Source organism: Sander vitreus, chromosome 15 (genome assembly GCF_031162955.1).
Source record: "Sander vitreus isolate 19-12246 chromosome 15, sanVit1, whole genome shotgun sequence".
NCBI classification, from domain to species: domain Eukaryota; kingdom Metazoa; phylum Chordata; class Actinopteri; order Perciformes; family Percidae; genus Sander; species Sander vitreus.
Window position 1 is genome coordinate 17,642,981 of NC_135869.1, and position 18,083 is coordinate 17,661,063.

Sequence of the window (18,083 nt, forward strand, 5' to 3'; positions counted from 1 at the left end):
CGCTGTCGGGAGAGAACCGCACGTGACTTCCAGCCAGCGCTGTTTACCATTAATGCTATCGGCGCGATACATTGTTAATAATTTTTAATGTAACAACAGAGAGGGCCGATAAATCCTAAAATTGTATGCTACAGTTATGTTAGGCTTGCATCACTGTGCTGAAGCGAAGCTGCTCTCGCTCACATTAAACTCCCTCGAGGAATTAAATTGCAGTTCTCAATTTCCCCAAATATTTGATTATCGTAAAATGCCCGCAGATTAATGTAGACTCGAGTGAACTAAAACTAGTATTAGCGCAGAAGTCACTCATCTTACAGTATAATCAAAGAAAAGATTGCGGTTGCATTTAAACCTTGACCAAATTACAATAACTTTCTAGCAATATATATAATTATTTATAGGCCTAGTGAAATCCTGAGAGTATAATTTTCTAATTGCACATTTTAGCACATGGATAGGCTCGTACAAGGTCTGTGAATGTGACATACTGTTGTCTCCACTAAGCGGCAGCAGATTGCTGTTGAAGTGCAGCAAAGTAGTTAGGCTACTGTAACTACTATCCATGCCTCCATTAAGTCTATTAAATATTGATTCAAGAACTTGAAAATTATACTTAAGTTTTCTTTTTGCTGTTGCCTGCTATATGACTTGTGCCTCCCTTGAACAAAAGTAGGCCTAGTACTGTTCTCTCTGCAGCATGTGTGTGTTTGGACTAATACTATGAGTTCGGTGTCTGTAACTTAAAACCAAAATTGGTGTATTGCAAGTACACAGCTAGCAAACAAAGCAACTCTGATCCTTTGATGAATTGAAATCCTTTGGAATTAGTGATAACAACTGAATGCTGGAGTCTTGTTAATCTGCACACATTGACGTGAAAATAACCAGTACAAAACATCAAAACAGGGTTTGGCATTTAATATAATAGTCAAATGTACAGTATTGTTTCAGCTGGACATGCATGCAAAATCATCTCAAAAGTCTCATGTGAAACCAGCACAAGACATCATACTTGACTACAGTTTCAAATAAGGAATCTTTTTACACTTTTATATTAATCATTAAAGTCATATATAATATCAAAGGCTCTGCATGTAGCGTAAATGGATGATTGGCTACAATATGTTCTTTACCCTCTGTCCTAAAGGACGAGCCAGTCAGACAGTTAACATTTAGGCTTACAATTTGACATGAACATAAAATGTGTGTATTTTTATAAAACTGTTAAAATAGTTGGTCTTCTCTTTATACAATACCAATGTTGTCACTAGTCACAAAAATTATCAAAATGTGGTCTATCTTCAATAGAATATGGTGGATCATATAACCTTAAATAAAACATGTTCTTACACTAAAGCATTACAAAGAGAAGAGCAGTAATATAAAAAAATACAAAATGGAGGATTCAATCCTCTTTTCAGACATTTTTCATAAGAGACAAAATATGACTACTGTGGCAATTGTGTTCAAAGTGCTTTCTTGTCTATTCAGGATTATTTAAAGAAAACAAATAGCAAAAGCACTGATTGTGCTTAAGTGAAACAGGTTTGCCATACCTTTAAAAAAAAAAAACAGAGGGGAAGAGTTTTGCATTCTTAGTACAAGAAAGAATTTTATGCAGGACAGGCAACAGGTGGCACCAGTTCCCGGATAGCTCTGCTGTCACAAATGAAGGCCCCGATTGCCAGCTAATGTTATTCATGAACACACAGATTCACAGAATTGTTACACTTTGAGTTATAGCTGTGTATGTGTTGCATTATATAATTATAGTTCACTCTAAACAATACCTTTGCTTCAAAAGGTAAATTAATAGCTGAAAAAAAGCTGAGGGAGAAGTGGTTTATGAGGAAGTTCTTTGGATTTAGGGGTAGAAGTGTCTAAAAGTGCTTGATTAAAAACATACTAAATCCTGCAAATAAAAACAATCTCACCACAGAGCACACACATTACGGCTAAAACAAAATAAGAATTTGACTTGTGTATTTATTTGTGTTTTTGGTATTTGTATCTTACTATCTAAGACATCCTCAGACTACTGGACAGTGGTGGAGTTAAGGGTCTTCGATATCCAGGAAATCCCTTTTAGGTTGTGCTTCCCCTCTGTACCAGGCACAAGAGTCATCACTCCTCTTGATACAAGCAAAGTGTTTGGCCTGCCCTCCATTGACTGTCTTCTCAATCACCCAGTCCGTCCACAGGCACTCCGCCGGGCTGCTGATCATGCAGGGTATGGAGGTGCAGCGGGTGATCTTAGGGTCGGAGAAGAGAACCAGTTGGGGATTAAATTTACAACAAACAATGCAATCTTCAAGATTATTTTAGTTTGTGGTACTTCAGCACTGGGGGAATTCTACTTTAACTATTGTATATACATCAACTTTTCTACCTTGCAATCACAGCCCATTTCATAGCGCTGAGTCAGGCTCTTCTTCTGGGTGGCACTCATGGCCTCCCAGGGCTCAATGAAGTCACACAGTGTGATATGCATCGTCCCGTCAGTCTCCAGTTTACCTGTAGAGGAAGGAAAGTGCATTAAATGACATGAAAACTCATTTTTAAAGATTTTTTTTGGGGGGCTTTTCTGCCTTTTAATTTTTTTTTGACAGGACAGTTAGGTGAGAGAGAGGGGGAAGACATGCAGGAAATTGTCACAGGTCGGATTCGAACCCTGGACCTCTGCGTCGAGGCATAAATCTCTCAGCATATGTGTGCCTGCTCTACCCACTGAGTCAACTCGGCCACAAGAAAACTAATTTAATTTGTTATGTTTTTTATAATGTGTGATTTGTAATGTGGTAAAAGTTGTACCTGTGATAAGATACTCCTTGCCATTATTCTCCAGAGTCACTCCACACACTGCAGAGATGGGAGCAGTGTAGATAGCATCGATAACATGGGTGGGACCTTTGAACATCTGACAATTCAAACAGAGAAAAGAACATTTAGATTCATTTTGGGAATTAAGTGTATACCCAAAAATGAAAACGATAGCTTTATTGCACATACCTTGATTTGTTTGATGTCATACTGGATACGCTTGATGGGGTTTCCATAGATGTCATTGCCAACATCAACCAACTGCTTTCCAACTACCTTTGCCCTGATAACTGGAAAGAGACAAAAACAACCCACATTTACATACATTCTGTTTAAAAGGCAAAGTTTCAAATTCAAACACTTTTGTCATGTTAAAACTGAACAGGATCTGGGTCTGTCTGTATCTGATCTAAGCCTAGCCCAGGTTTGGCATGCTGGAGTCGGCCACAACACATTGCTGTGGCTTGGACCTGAGGAGTTTGCATTTGCCAGGTGCTGGGAAGATAGAGGCAACATGAGTGTTTCATCAGCTGCAATCAGAGGGAGGAATGTGTGCTGCCTGCTCCCAGGCTCCTGGGCCGACACAGGAGGAAGCCAGTCAGCAATCTCTGAAAAGCTGAACTAGAATGCTCCTCTTTGCTGCCCCCCCCCCTCCAGGTCTCTCTGCCGGCCTGCCTCTCTGTCTGGATGGAGGTGCTGAAATGCAAATCTCTCTCTCTCTCTCTCTCTCTCTCTCTCTCTCTCTCTCTCTCTCTCTCTCTCTCTCTCTCTCTCTCTCTCTCTCTCTCTCTCTCTCTCTCTCTCTCTCTCTCTCTCTCTCTCTCTCTCTCTCTCTCTCTCTCTCTCTCTCTCTCTCTCTCTCTCTCTCTCTCTCTCTCTCTCTCTCTCTCTGGTTCCAGATTCAGAGAGGTTTGGATGGGGGAAAAAATCTAACAGTTCAAGTGGAAAATTTCATCAGAGCCACACGGATAAGCCCAAGCTCAAATTGTGAGTATTCAACAAAAAATTATGACTCATGTGTTTCACAATCACTGCCTCTGTCATGTGAATCCAAGTACTGAAGTACAGTTTATTATTATTTATATGCCAGTCATAGCTAAATACCTGTGGATAACTGGAATCATGCAGTGATTACTGCACATTCAAATGACTACTACACTTTCTAGCAACAGAGTTAGTGTTAACCAGATGTTCTCTCTGAAGTCTGAGTTCAAGTCCTTGCTTTCTCTTGGTGGCAGCTTCTGAGTGCCTCAGACCATCACCAGGCCGCTTCCTTACCAAATAAGTTTAAGCCTTTTCATTTGCTTTTTATATGACGAAGGTATTAAGCTGCGGGCCATGTGACCTAATTCGATGACAATAGAGGCTTAGAGAATATCTCCTTTTAAGGGTCTAAAGAGTCAACCCTTAAAGAGCAGGGGAACAGAGGAGAGAACGGGACAGGAATAGCAGTCACATTGCAGAGGTAGCCTGTGTCTTGTGTATGTGTACAGGGAGAAGCCAGCCCTTCAAAGCAATACTATCACAAACATACAAGTTGACAGGGAGAAGAGGAGGTAGAGAGCACAACCAAGAGGGGGAGGATTTAGTTTGTAGCCAGGAAAATGTGCAAAATACTGAGTGTGCAAGCTGTGTGTTTTTTCTGTGTGCTGCAGGGCTGCTGTGAAGTAGCAGATATACTGACAAACAAGCTGTACACTGCAGTGGTGAGGGTAAGCTCTTTAAACTCCATGCAGTATGCTTAAAATAGACAAATTCTAAAAAGATATGTTCTGCCATTCATTATTTGCAGAACATCCACATTCCAGCTATTTAAGTCATAAACAATAAAAAAAAAATTAAAAAAAATCCAAAACAAGCTCTGATGCCTATTCCTAATTTCCTGTACTGATTTACAGTGTATACCTAATTCTCACAGGACATGAAGATGTTTTCTGGAACAGGCTGACCAAGCCCTATGAAAATCATAAGTTTCAGAAAGCTGGCGATTAAGGGAACCATCTAATTTTCTAGTAACTCAAACAATAAACACATCATTTTGTATAAAGTATTGTGGTCATGGGAGTGCTTTAGAAAACAAAGATAAAAAGAGAAGAAAGCAAATGCATGTCATGTAATTGCAGGGCCTGTACATCCATTTCCCCCTTTGAGAAGCCACAAAGTGGTCAGAAAAACTGGACTACAAATTCAAACTGACTCCTCCTGGACACTCTCCAAGCATACATGGGTTTACCCACCATTGTCTATTTATTTACTATACTTAAAAATTAAATTAGTTTAAAACCTCATTCCATCAGTGCTGAAATATGGTAATAGTTTGTCTTTCTGGCATCACATTTTTACTGTTTACTTGACATTTGAATGTTTACTCTCTCTCTGCCCACATCCCAACAGGTGAGTTTCTCTGCATAAAATTATGAAATCATAGAGCACATTAAATGAACCTGCCGGACAGATTGATGCAATGCATTATCTACCCTGGAGTTTAAAGCGGCTGTTGTGAGAGCATGCACACATTCAGTCTGGTTTTAATGGCAACTCTGCTTGCAGCACAGGTCTGTGATTGTACTAGGAGTCGTGTTAGAAAGCTGGCTTTCTTTCATAATCTCAAATGATTCGCTTTCCTTGTTCACAAAAGTGGTACACTCTAGAATCACAGAGAATTGTGAAATAAACTGCAAATACATAATGAGCGCAGCATATGACCGTCCGTGTATTTCTTTGCCTAAGCCAAGAACCCAAGGAATGGATTTCCATTAATGAGGAAAGACTTTTTTGTTCTTGCTCTGTCTTGACAATACATATGGAACTACTGTACATGTTTGCAACTATAGCTGGTATTTTGGTTTTGTTTACTCTAGTATATGAAGAGAAAAATAGGCCAGGCTTTATTAAAATACAGTAAGCTGAGGTCAACTAGGGGTAGAGGTGGAAACTAACCAGTTAAAAACTACAGTTTGCTTTGATCAGACTTTTAAATGAATGGTTTTACACTGCAATATACTTATACTTTACATTAGGATTTATACTTTTACCTCTATTCTTAACTGTATCATGACTTTGTCTCACACGACAACTATTCTTTACGAAATAGATCATCTTTAAAGCTGACATTGCAGTTACAATTTCTGCAAACTTTGACTGACTCTTCTTCCTTATTTTTCAGAGTTTCACTTGTAACACTAAGTTTGCAAGCTACTCATGTTTTTGAGTAATTTTCCGTAGACTCCTAGACACTCTGACTCTGACTCTACATCCATGCAACTTAAGTACTTTCACTTCAGTAAACTTTCTGACAGTAAGTAGGGGTTCCTCAAGGCAATGTCTTACTGTGCATTAACAGCATGCAAATACCATACGAATTATTGTCTACACTAATAGACCAGAAGCTAGAAGGGGAAGCCTGCAGAGTAAAGGCAGAGCTATGGTAGATAATGACTTTCATTTTGAATGTGCCAGCTCAACGTAGTAACTCATAATTTCGCAAAGTTGGCCACCCATATATTTCCTATGGAAAATGAACAAGTTTTGGTATCAAGAACCTTTTGGCCAGTGGTGGTAATGGTGGTTTATGTTAAGTAGGAGGGTCTATCCATGGTGCTGAAGCAGGAGCAGGGGGGTTAAAGTCATGTTAGGAACTGACCTTATTTTCATGCCAAAGGTTAGACATTGTCGCAGTGTGACGTCATCAGTCTGTTTCAATATAAAAGTAAGACTATTGGAAGAAATTGACTTTTTGTATTATTATTTGTATTACTTCTACTATTATTATCATTATTATTATTTTTTTTACTATCAGTAGTAGTAGTAGTAGTAGTAGTAGTAGTAGTGGTGGCTTATACTATATTCTATACCCTTTGATACTGTTGTATTTGTAACAAGAAGTAGTTCAACCTAAGTTAAATGTCATCTTAGCTAACTTCCTTCACTCTTTCCAAGTGTCTTACATGAGCTACCTGGCTGCATTTGAGAAGTGGCAACTTTTTAAATGATCTCAACGAAAAGGGCTATGGAACTGCCGAGAAATCAAGACTTTCCTTTACAGTAAACTCTTCAGCAGGATAATGTGGTTTCTTCACCCTCCAGAGCCATGGAATCCAATGGTAAAGAGAAACCTTTGAATAAGTCAGCTTCTGTATACATACCACACACTCAGCCAGCTCACAACCAAGAAAAAAGACCCTCAGCAAACCACCAATTTAAATAGCTACACAAGCTGCTCACTGTTGAGACTCCCGTTAGCTTAAGGCCTGTGTTGAAGGCAGCAACAAGCAGTGTTTTGTAATAGGTGAAAAATAAGAGGGAAAGGATCCACATGACCATTGAGAAAGAGCTAATTAAATAGCCATTTAGTAGTCATTAAGAAAGTACACCAAAAAACTCTCAACCGCTGAGTTGAAGATGGGAGGAGTCATTTTATTTTGCATCATCCTGATGAGCATTAGGCTACTTGATCCATAGTTTACTCACCAGGATGAGATATTATCATGTCTGTGCTGTCTTCTTCTCTGAAACATACACTCCACACAGTTACTCTGATCAGCCTCAATAACAGGCAATTATATGGCAGAAGTGCTAATATAAGAAATATTGTATTACTAAGAATTTTGTTTTACTAATACATATGATGCTTTTGGATTAATATTACTTCTGCATTAATGTGTATGTTGCATTTAATTGCTGTAGATGTTTAAGGTTGTGCTAATTCTAACTACTTTATATACTGTTGGGTAGCTTTATCTAAAGCAATGCATCATATTCTATAAGCTCATCATATGTTTGCCCTGTGAGAACCACATATATCTAAATAAAAATAATAATAATAATAATAATAAAAACAGCCCTGTTTTCAGCTTTGTGATGATGCATTTTCCAGCGGATCCAGGAAGATTTATAAATAGTTTATTTAGCTTAAGAAGAAGGATACTTTTCTCAACACATAAAGGAACACTTCATTCTTCTTTAGCTTATCACAAACATTCAAAATCAACACTGGAGATGCATGTTTTTATCTGGACAGGAAGGTTACTAAAAAGTAACTAAAGCTTTCAGATAAATCTAGTAGAGTAAAAAGTACAATATCTGTCTCCAAGATGTACTGTTGTGAAGTAGAATACAAAGTAAAATGAAATAGATATACTCAAGTAAAGTATCTTGAATTAGTACTTAAATACAGTAGTTCAGTAAATGTATTTGGTTACATTCCACCACTACAAATGAGATAAAGTACATTTCTGTCAGTATCAAGACTAAGAGAATTTCAACAGATGATTAGAGAGAGAAAGAGGAAAAAGAGAGGAGGGCAGTGGAAAGAAAGATTGAGAGACAGAAAATTCCATCCTCCTCCCCCTGTAATTGTAAACACAAGAGTAGGGAAAGTTTCCCTCTCAGCATTTACATATTCGTTGTCAGAAATAAATCAAACGAACCTATATTCAAACATATATTGACTAAATACTGCCTTACATGCATTCATTTTACTCACTAAATCAACTTACCGACATCTGAGTTGCAAAACGCCTGCTGAGGATGCACTGGGGAGCAGCTGCAGGCTTCTGCTATTTCTTCCACTCGCCAAAGAAACAGGATGGCCAGAGTGACAAAACAACTGTTTGCCGTCCAAGTCATCTTTAGAAAACTGTTTAATTTAAAGAGGTGAGGGTAAAAAAAACGTGAAGGAAAAGTTGAGCAGTCCTGCAAGCCTAAAGGAGATGAATCAGAAATGTCCCCTGCAACTTGAAGTGAATTACAGACGGTCCACTTGTCAGAATATGAGATGCACAAGGCATGAGAGGGAGTTCTTTCCTGTTGAAGACTGCAGTCAGGCACAGAGACTTCCTCTTCCAAATCTGTTTTCCACTACCGTCAGGAGCAGCCGCGTTTTATTAGTGCAGACTGGCGGCAGACTCCTCCCCCGCTGGGGGGCTTCAGCCAGTGAGCTGCAGCAGCACTGCGGAGCCCAGGGGCTCCAAACGTTTTCACATCCCGTCACCTTCTGTCACAGTATCGTCGCATGAAGAGGTGGATGACTATGTGTGATATATGCAACATCCTTTACTGTAATACAGCCTCAGCCACACACACACACACACACACACACACACACACACACACACACACACACACACACACACACACTTCTCTTTGTATTACCAGTTTCCTTAAACCATAACCTCAACTTTTAACCTTGAACTTTCCCCAAATCTAGAAGCCAGCATTATAACAAGATTTAGCTTTATCTAACATCAACTTAACTTATAGCCTAACCTAACCATCGTTTATCAGCTTAGAAAACACGGGGACATTATGTCATTACGTGTGAGGTATTTCCTTATCTTACTCTTTGTGCTTACATTCAGAAAAATACATCAGACAGCTATTTTGTGGTTTTGCCATTCCAACATGGCCTAGAATGGGAAAATCATCATATTATACTAATGGATCCTCTGGGGAGCATGGGTGTGCTCAGTGAAATTCATGGAAAACTGGTCATGGATGTAGATTTATGTGTGTGTGTGTGTGTGTGTGTGTGTGTGTGTGTGTGTGTGTGTGTGTGTGTGCGTGCGTGCGTGCGTGAGTGCGTGTGTGTGTGCGTGCGTGTGTGTGTGTGTGTACAAGAGGTAATTTTGGCCTGATGACGCAGCAAAAGGAAAGGTTCACTAGGATTAATTTTCTGGAAGCCATGAACTTTAACGGTAAAAATTTTGGAAATACTTGTCCATGTCTTTTTTTATTATCATAAAGCATGCCGAGGTGCTATATAAATACGGTATATATAAATACTGTGAAAGTAGTAAAAAGCTCATTCCACAGAGAAACACACGCAGCCTGGATTCATAAACCGCATCAGAACTTTCGTACGGTTGTGATGTCACAACTTTATGCCACTAGGCTACTGGCTACTGTGCTGTTAAAGTCTTTCCCCGGCTGCAATGACAGTGCAGAGACTCCAAAAGAGTGAGAGATGTGAAGGCCCGGAAACACCTAGTCGCTAGTGTTGGACTGTTTCCCAGAGGCTCTGCTGGTTGCCTGGCAACTCCTCAGAGGCAAGACATAGTCCACCACCCCAACCCAAAGATAACCAGCTTCTTGTGGTAGCTTTTATTTAACACATATACATCAAAGTGGTATCAATCTTCTCAATTCTCTCTAATTATTTCTTTAATATAAGTTTGACTAGTAACTGTGAGGGTCATGGCTCTGAACTGACCTCCATCTTACCTCCAACCTTAGGTCACACTGTCTGTGATAACAGTAACCATACACAGTATCTTACAACACCTGTGGTGACACTACAAATTGGACAATTTCCACACATTTCTGCGGAGTTATTCCTCTTTTTTATATTTCCTCAATTGTTTGTAATGTATAATACACATCCTAAACCTGCAATGACTGATTGTTTTGACAACTTGGCAACAGGAAAAACAAGCTATAAAACACAATATTGACATATAATCACATTGTAAGTTGATATGGCAAACTTGTTAGCAAACAGAGAAACATTATCATTCATTTGGAGTCTTGTTTGTGTCCACACAGTGAATATAAGTCAAATATTCACTCTATTTAAGCTCTGTTTTTGGTCTCTACCAACTATTTAGGGAAATATCTGGCTCCCCAATGTTCTGGATCCTCTGGGGAGCATGGGTGTGCTCAGTGAAATTCATGGAAAACTGGTCTTGGATGTAGATTTATGTGTGTGTGTGTGTGTGTGTGTGTGTGTGTGTGTGTGTGTGTGTGTGTGTGTGTGTGTGTGTGTGTGTGTGTGTGTGTGTGTGTGTGTACAAGAGGTAATTTTGGCCTGATGACAGCAGCTAAAAGGAAAGGTTCACTAGGATTAATTTTCTGGAAGCCATGAACTTTAACGGTAAAAATTTTGGAAATACTTGTCCATGTCTTTTTTTATTATCATAAAGCATGCCGAGGTGCTATATAAATACTGTATGTATAAATACTGTAGAAAGTAGTAAAAAAAGCTCATTCCACAGAGAAACGCACGCAGCCTGGATTCATAAACCGCATCAGAACTTTCGTACGGTTGTGATGTCACAACTTTATGCCACTAGGCTACTGGCTACTGTGCTGTTAAAGTCTTTCCCCGGCTGCAATGACAGTGCAGAGACTCCAAAAGAGTGAGAGATGTGAAGGCCCGGAAACACCTAGTCGCTAGTGTTGGACTGTTTCCCAGAGGCTCTGCTGGTTGCCTGGCAACTCCTCAGAGGCAAGACATAGTCCACCACCCCAACCCAAAGATAACCAGCTTCTTGTGGTAGCTTTTATTTAACACATATACATCAAAGTGGTATCAATCTTCTCAATTCTCTCTAATTATTTCTTTAATATAAGTTTGACTAGTAACTGTGAGGGTCATGGCTCTGAACTGACCTCCATCTTACCTCCAACCTTAGGTCACACTGTCTGTGATAACAGTAACCATACACAGTATCTTACAACACCTGTGGTGACACTACAAATTGGACAATTTCCACACATTTCTGCGGAGTTATTCCTCTTTTTTATATTTCCTCAATTGTTTGTAATGTATAATACACATCCTAAACCTGCAATGACTGATTGTTTTGACAACTTGGCAACAGGAAAAACAAGCTATAAAACACAATATTGACATATAATCACATTGTAAGTTGATATGGCAAACTTGTTAGCAAACAGAGAAACATTATCATTCATTTGGAGTCTTGTTTGTGTCCACACAGTGAATATAAGTCAAATATTCACTCTATTTAAGCTCTGTTTTTGGTCTCTACCAACTATTTAGGGAAATATCTGGCTCCCCAATGTTCTGGATCCTCTGGGGAGCATGGGTGTGCTCAGTGAAATTCATGGAAAACTGGTCTTGGATGTAGATTTATGTGTGTGTGTGTGTGTGTGTGTGTGTGTGTGTGTGTGTGTGTGTGTGTGTGTGTGTGTGTGTGTGTGTGTGTGTGTGTGTGTGTGTGTACAAGAGGTAATTTTGGCTTGATGACAGAGCTAAAGGAAAGTTTCACTAGGATTAATTTTCTGGAAGCCATGAACTTTAACAATAAAGTTTAAGAAATACTTTGACAATTTTGGAAATACTTATAAATGTCCCATATTGTAAGAAGTAAAATTGCCATGTCTTTTTTTATTATCATAAAGCATGCCGAGGTGCTATATAAATACTGTATGTATAAATATTGTGAAAGTAGTGAAAGTAGTAAAAAGCTCATTCCACAGAGAAATGCATGTAGCCTGGATTCAGAAACCGCATCAGAACTTTCGTACGGTTGTGATGTCACAACTATATATAGGTAGAAAGTGTTGCTACAGTGCTGTTAAAGTCTTTCCCCGGCTGCTATGACAGTGCAGAGACTCCAAAAGAGTGAGCGATGCGAAGGCCCAGAAACAGCTAGCCCGGCTCTGTCGAAACGTAACAAAATATATGCCAACCAGCATCTCTGAAGCTCACTTATCAACACATAGCATTTTGTTTGTTTCATCTGTACAAAAACCAGTGTAAGTGGTGGAAGTGGAAAGTGTAAAAACAACAATTTGCTTTTTTTAAAATCTCTAATTATTTCTTTAATATAAGTTTGACTAGTAACTATGAGGGTCATGGCTCTGAACTGACCTCCATCTTACCTCCAACCTTAGGTCACACTGTCTGTGGTAACAGTAACTATACACAGTATCTTACAACACCTGTGGTGACACTACAAATTGGACAATTTTCACACATTTCTGTGGAGATATTATATATATTTATATTTCCTCAATTGTTTGTAATGTAATACACAGCCTAAACCTGCAACAACTGATTGTTTTGACAACTTGGCAACAGGAAAAACAAGCTATAAAACACAATATTTACATATAATCACATTTTAAGTTGATATGGCAAACTTGTTAGCAAACAGTACATCTACACACCCAGCAGTTACAGAGCAAAATTATCATTCATTTTGAGTCTTGTTTGTGACCACACAGTGAATATAAGTCCAATATTCACTCTCTTTAAGCTCTGTTTTTGGTCTCTACCAACTATTTAGGGAAATATCTGGCTCCCCAATGTTCCCCAGCTTGTAGTTAACTGTGTCTGTCTGCTGTTTGGTGCTGAGCAGGTGTGTACTGCAGTTTTTTAACAGCAGCTGAAAACATAGCTATGAGAGAGGTGAGAGTGAAACAGTAAAGTTGTGGGCCAGACAACTAAACAATGAGCTAGAACTTTTTAAAGCTCTGTAAAGCTAAGGGGAGCTGAAGATTCAGGTGATAATTCTTTGTAAATTCATCACTATGAGCAATGCCTTACATTTTGTCACATAGTTGCTACATTGTCATTTGATACATTGTTATATTAAAATTGATTACAGCCCCTTTAAACATTTATGCTAATGATAATTCACAGTTGAGAAAATACTGACGTGGGTCCTACAGAGTAATCGTCAGCCCACGCCGCACAGTATTTGTGGTTTTAATTCAGTGAAAGTGTTTATGCACGCACAGTCAGTTTCAGTAACTATTAAAACACTGTTTGTAACAGATGAAAATACTGAGAAGTGAAGTAGGAGTGGAGTAGTGGAGAGAAGTGACATCATCGCCTTAAACTTAATAGATTCAATCTGGCGGCGATTCCCCCAAGCGTGAGCTACCCAAACCCCTCTGCTCTTCTGTGAAAGAAACATTATGCTATAGTCAAATTCTTTAGTTGTTTCTCATCCCTTACTCATGCACAAAAATAGATGGCTCTGTTGTTGGAAAGTTCACCGCTGCAGCACCACCTCAGGAAACTAAGAATCTCAAGAGTTTTGGGTTTTGTGGCCTTCCGTGTTGATTCTGGCTTCGAAGCGAGGGATCACAATTAGGGCATAGTGTGTTTGATGATTAGAGTTTATGATGAATAATGAAGAGGACTGAAGAGAGGGAGAGTGAGGACTGTATCTGCTGTGGCTGCCTTGCTCCCTGACATCATATTTGGCCACCGACTGTCAGTCTTCTGGTCACTCCAACAAATATTTCCACTCTTTTCCATAGTTAAGCATTTTTGCCTGGTTGCTTTTCCACAGGTCTCTGTTACTTGATGTCTGTGTTAAAACAGGCAGGAAGAGAGTGAGAGTCAGTTAGATAAGGTAAATTCCCAAATTGTTAGACATTTTGCAAGCCAGTATGACTTGCCGTAAGCAGGGTGGTTACCAGACACAAAAGACATAACAGGTACAAAAACACAGATGTTGGGTGTTGGACAGATATTAAGACACATGAAAGGAAGTGACACATCCAAAACCAAATGAATAGAAATATGCTTTTGTCTCTTTCCACAGTTTACCAAAGGCATCAGAGGAACAGCAGACGTCTTCTTCTGGGAAAAGCCTGCCGCCCGCTGTTCAAACAGTCGGCTTCCTCTGCACTGAGATGCTGACTGATGTGGTGGGCTCTGTTCAGATCGCAGCCGTGTCCCCGGCTCCTGGGCATATTTCAAATGACCTCACAGCATGACCATTCTGAGCTATTTCCCACACTGCAACTCTCGCTTTAGAACAGGGTTTTACTTGCCAGTTGAGATCTGGATTATTGTATCAACATTTGGTTTTAATTTGTTGAAAGAGGGCAGATTTGTCAAAGAAGTGCAATGTAAGCAGCCCCCTGTGTACTTTACCCACTACAAACTCCAAAAGGGGCTCAGGAATGGCCTGAACCTCCTTCCCCTTAATTACAGACTTGCAAGGCCAGGAATACTCTCAAAAGGAAGTGCCCTGCAAGACAGAGGGTCTCATTGCGGGAACTGGTGGGTGCTGTGGCAGTGACCCACATCCTCTGACTCCCACCTCCTCTGCCTTGTTGCCTGCACACATGCCACATGACCTGACCAACACGTGGCTTTTTTTGACTATCCATCCCTCTGCTGCATGTCCGCCCCCTCTTCTTTGTTTTGATCCGACCAAGCCACAGTCCAGGGGTAATTCCCACCGTTTTCCATTCATCTGTACAGCTTTTCCGATTTTATTGGTGACAATGTGAGACAATGAATCAACATTAGCAAATTGGCCTCAGGGACAGGGAGGAAAACATCTGCTTGAAAAAAAGAAGCCCCATTAAAATTACACCCTACTCAGACTCTGGGGTCAAATGGTCTGGACTGTCAGTATGGCGTCACATTGTCGCTGTTAGTCATCATGAGTTGGCTGGTAACGTCCAAAAAGCATCATCACTGTCTTAAGTTGGTTTCTGTAGAAATGTTGCAGCCCTTCAAAACTCATTTACAGGAACTTTTATTTTTACGTAACAGACCCATACTGGTAAAATAAAATGTCAATTATTGTAGTCATTTCCTCCACAATGCTACCAGTGAATGATTAAGATGCCTGGGGCAGCGCTTTAACTGATAAACAATTTAAACCAGAGGTTCTCAATTGTTTTTCAACCAATGGGGATCCCCTCATGTATGTCCCTTGGAACAATTTTTTGAAGATTGAAGTGAAGCTGATCAAGCCAGAAGAACTTTATTATTGATTGTAGTTAAAGCAGCATTTATTGATTTCTTTTGGCTGGTTGGGGAACTAACTGTAAAGACAACGCTTACACAGTATCACCTCAACTCAACTTAAAATGTTTCAGGGAATGTACTGTCTATTCACACATCCAGTGGACATGAGGAAAATTCACCTGACACATCTAAGTCCAGTATTAATTCTCTCTTAAGCTCCGTTTTCGTCTGAGCCAACTCCCGAGGGAAATATCTGGCTCTTTAGCCACTAAATGGTCGATTATGTTCCCCCATGTGATTGTTAAGTTTGTGAGTAGTCATTTAGTGCTGGGAAAGCAGCATATACTCAGTTTATCTGCTGCTGAATCAAAACAGTAAAGTTGTGGGCCATAACATAAAAACAATTCAATAGAAATGCCTAAACACTTTGTACATTCATGGGAAGTTACCATAGACTGTTAATATTTACAGTCTATGGAAGTTAGGTAATAATTATGTGTGAGTTCATCACTAGGAGTTAATGTAGTAATTCAATCCATTGTAGATATTAAAATAGTTATCAGTGCAGCTTTAAAATCAAATACATTGTCCTGAATTACACAACATAGAATTTTCCATTTCATTGTGTGTGATCACAACACACTTCCTTTTTTGCAAATGCAAAATTTTAGAAGGGCATTGGAGTTTGAGGTTTTGAAATATATTCTTAAATCATTGTTCATAAAACCCACTAAATAGAATTTCAAAATTCTGGGCAAACCAAACAAACATAGTAGTCATGACTTGTGGGGGGCAATTACTTGTTGGGTAAAATGACACAATAATGAAAACATATTACTGTCCGGGAGGGTGTAAAGCTCCAGACGCGGAGCCCCTTCTCTGCTTCTTTTCATAGTTGTCAGATTCATCTACCAACCCTTATAGAGCTGGTTTGACTTGGACCAGCTCTTAGGTATGCTGTTATAGTTTTAGACTGCCGGAAGACTTCCTTTGAACAACTGAGCTCCTCTCTCCTCTCTCTTTCCATCTGTGTGCATCCATGTCCCACAAATGCTAGTTTTTTCACCCCGCAGTTTAGATTAGGGTGGCACCTAAATCATGGTTGCAGCTGTCACTGTAATCCTGCTCCGCGCCATGCTATGGTCTGCTACGTCCTGCTATGCCCTGCAGTGCCCTGCTACTCCCTGCAGTGCCCTGCTAAGTCCTGCAATGCCCTGCAGATCTAAGCCACACATGCTACCAGTCTCCATTGAAGGGGTCAATGTGGAGGTGGTCAGCACATACAAGTACCTGGGGGTACACATGGACAATAAACTGGACTGGTCAGCCAACACGGATGCGCTGTATAGGAAATGGCAGAGTCGGCTCTACTGCCTGAGGAGGCTGCGTTCATTCAATGTCTGCAGTAAGCCCTTCTGGATGTTTTACCAGTCATTGCCAGCGTCCTGTTTTATGCTGTGGTGTGCTGGGGAGGCAGCATTAAGAAGAGAGACGCTGGGTGACTGAATAGGCTGGTAAGAAAGCTGGCTCTGTTGTTGGCATTGAGCTGGAGTCGCTCACAGCAACTGCAGAGAAACGGACCATGAGTAGGATGCTGGCGATCATGGACAATGACCACCACCCACTACACAGCACGTTCATCCAACAGAGGAGCATGTTCAGTGGCAGACTTCTGTCGTGTCATGCTCAACAGACAGGTTAAGGAGGTCCTTTGTTCCCAGGGCCATCCAGTTCTTCAATAACAAACAAAGGGGAAGGAGAGACATAGACTTTTCAGCATGAGCCTGTCTCTCTCAGCCCCTACCATTATATCACTTTGTCTGCTGTACAACTGTCTTATAGGCTATATTAGCCCTCCTACACAATCTGGACTGTGGTCATAACAACTACATCTTATAACTTATTCCCTGTTATATATTGTTCTTATTCTTATTCAATCAGTCAGTTAATATGTTATTATGTTAATATTTCATAGTCATAGTTAATATTTAATGATACTCTACTGAACTGTTCAATCCCTGCCCTGTTCACTTTTGCTCTATCACCATTGCACACAGTCTACCATAGCACCTTACCTTATCATGGTTGTTGCATTTCTGTGCGTGATATTTATTTTTATTTTTATTCTTATGTATGTGTGAAATATGTGTGTATATGTGTTTGTTGTGTTAAGGTTGTCTAAGCTACTGGATCCTAAAATTTCCTTCCCGATGAATAAAGTATCTATCTATCTATCTATCTATCAGTGTCCTGCTACGCCTTGCTACACCCTGTAACGCCCTGCTACGCCATGAACTACTACAACTACTAGTCATAGTTCCATTATCTTTATTGTGACTACAATTGCCACAGTTCATCACACCCCAAACTGGCACCATCGGACACCGCCTACCAAGAGACTGGGTCTGTCCGAGGTTTCTCCATAAAAGGAAGTTTTCCTCACCACTCGAGGTTTCTGCCTAAAATGGATTTGTTCCTCACCACTTTGGGGAATTACTGGAATTGTTGGGTCTTTGTAAATTATAGAGTGTGGTCTAGACCTACTCTATCTGTAAAGTGTCTTGAGATAACTCTTTCTTAATTATCTGTACTTTCCCGCTTACTCTAGTGAGCACATTACATTGCATGTAACCTGGCACCGGATTAATTTTGGATGAATCACAGCTGCTGTACAGCACTCTTTCCTGTGTCAGACAAAACCATTGCTAGGAGTTTGTACAACCCTGAAACATGAGCCCATGTGGAGGAGTCATCTTTAAATATACACAGTAGTCATGTTATGATTGACACTGATCAA

At 39.9% G+C, this 18,083-nt stretch overlaps 1 protein-coding gene across 1 annotated transcript; it reads right to left on the minus strand.

Moving 5' to 3' along the window:
* Window positions 1–903: 903 nt before the first annotated feature.
* Window positions 904–8,671, minus strand: timp2b (TIMP metallopeptidase inhibitor 2b). Its single transcript, XM_078269409.1, has 5 exons — window positions 8,319–8,671; window positions 3,010–3,110; window positions 2,812–2,917; window positions 2,390–2,514; window positions 904–2,252 (listed from the first exon to the last, which is right to left on the minus strand). The coding sequence occupies exons 1-5, from the start codon at window positions 8,446–8,448 to the stop codon at window positions 2,055–2,057; spliced, it is 660 nt and encodes a 219-aa protein (XP_078125535.1). The 5' UTR covers window positions 8,449–8,671; the 3' UTR covers window positions 904–2,054.
* Window positions 8,672–18,083: the final 9,412 nt, after the last annotated feature.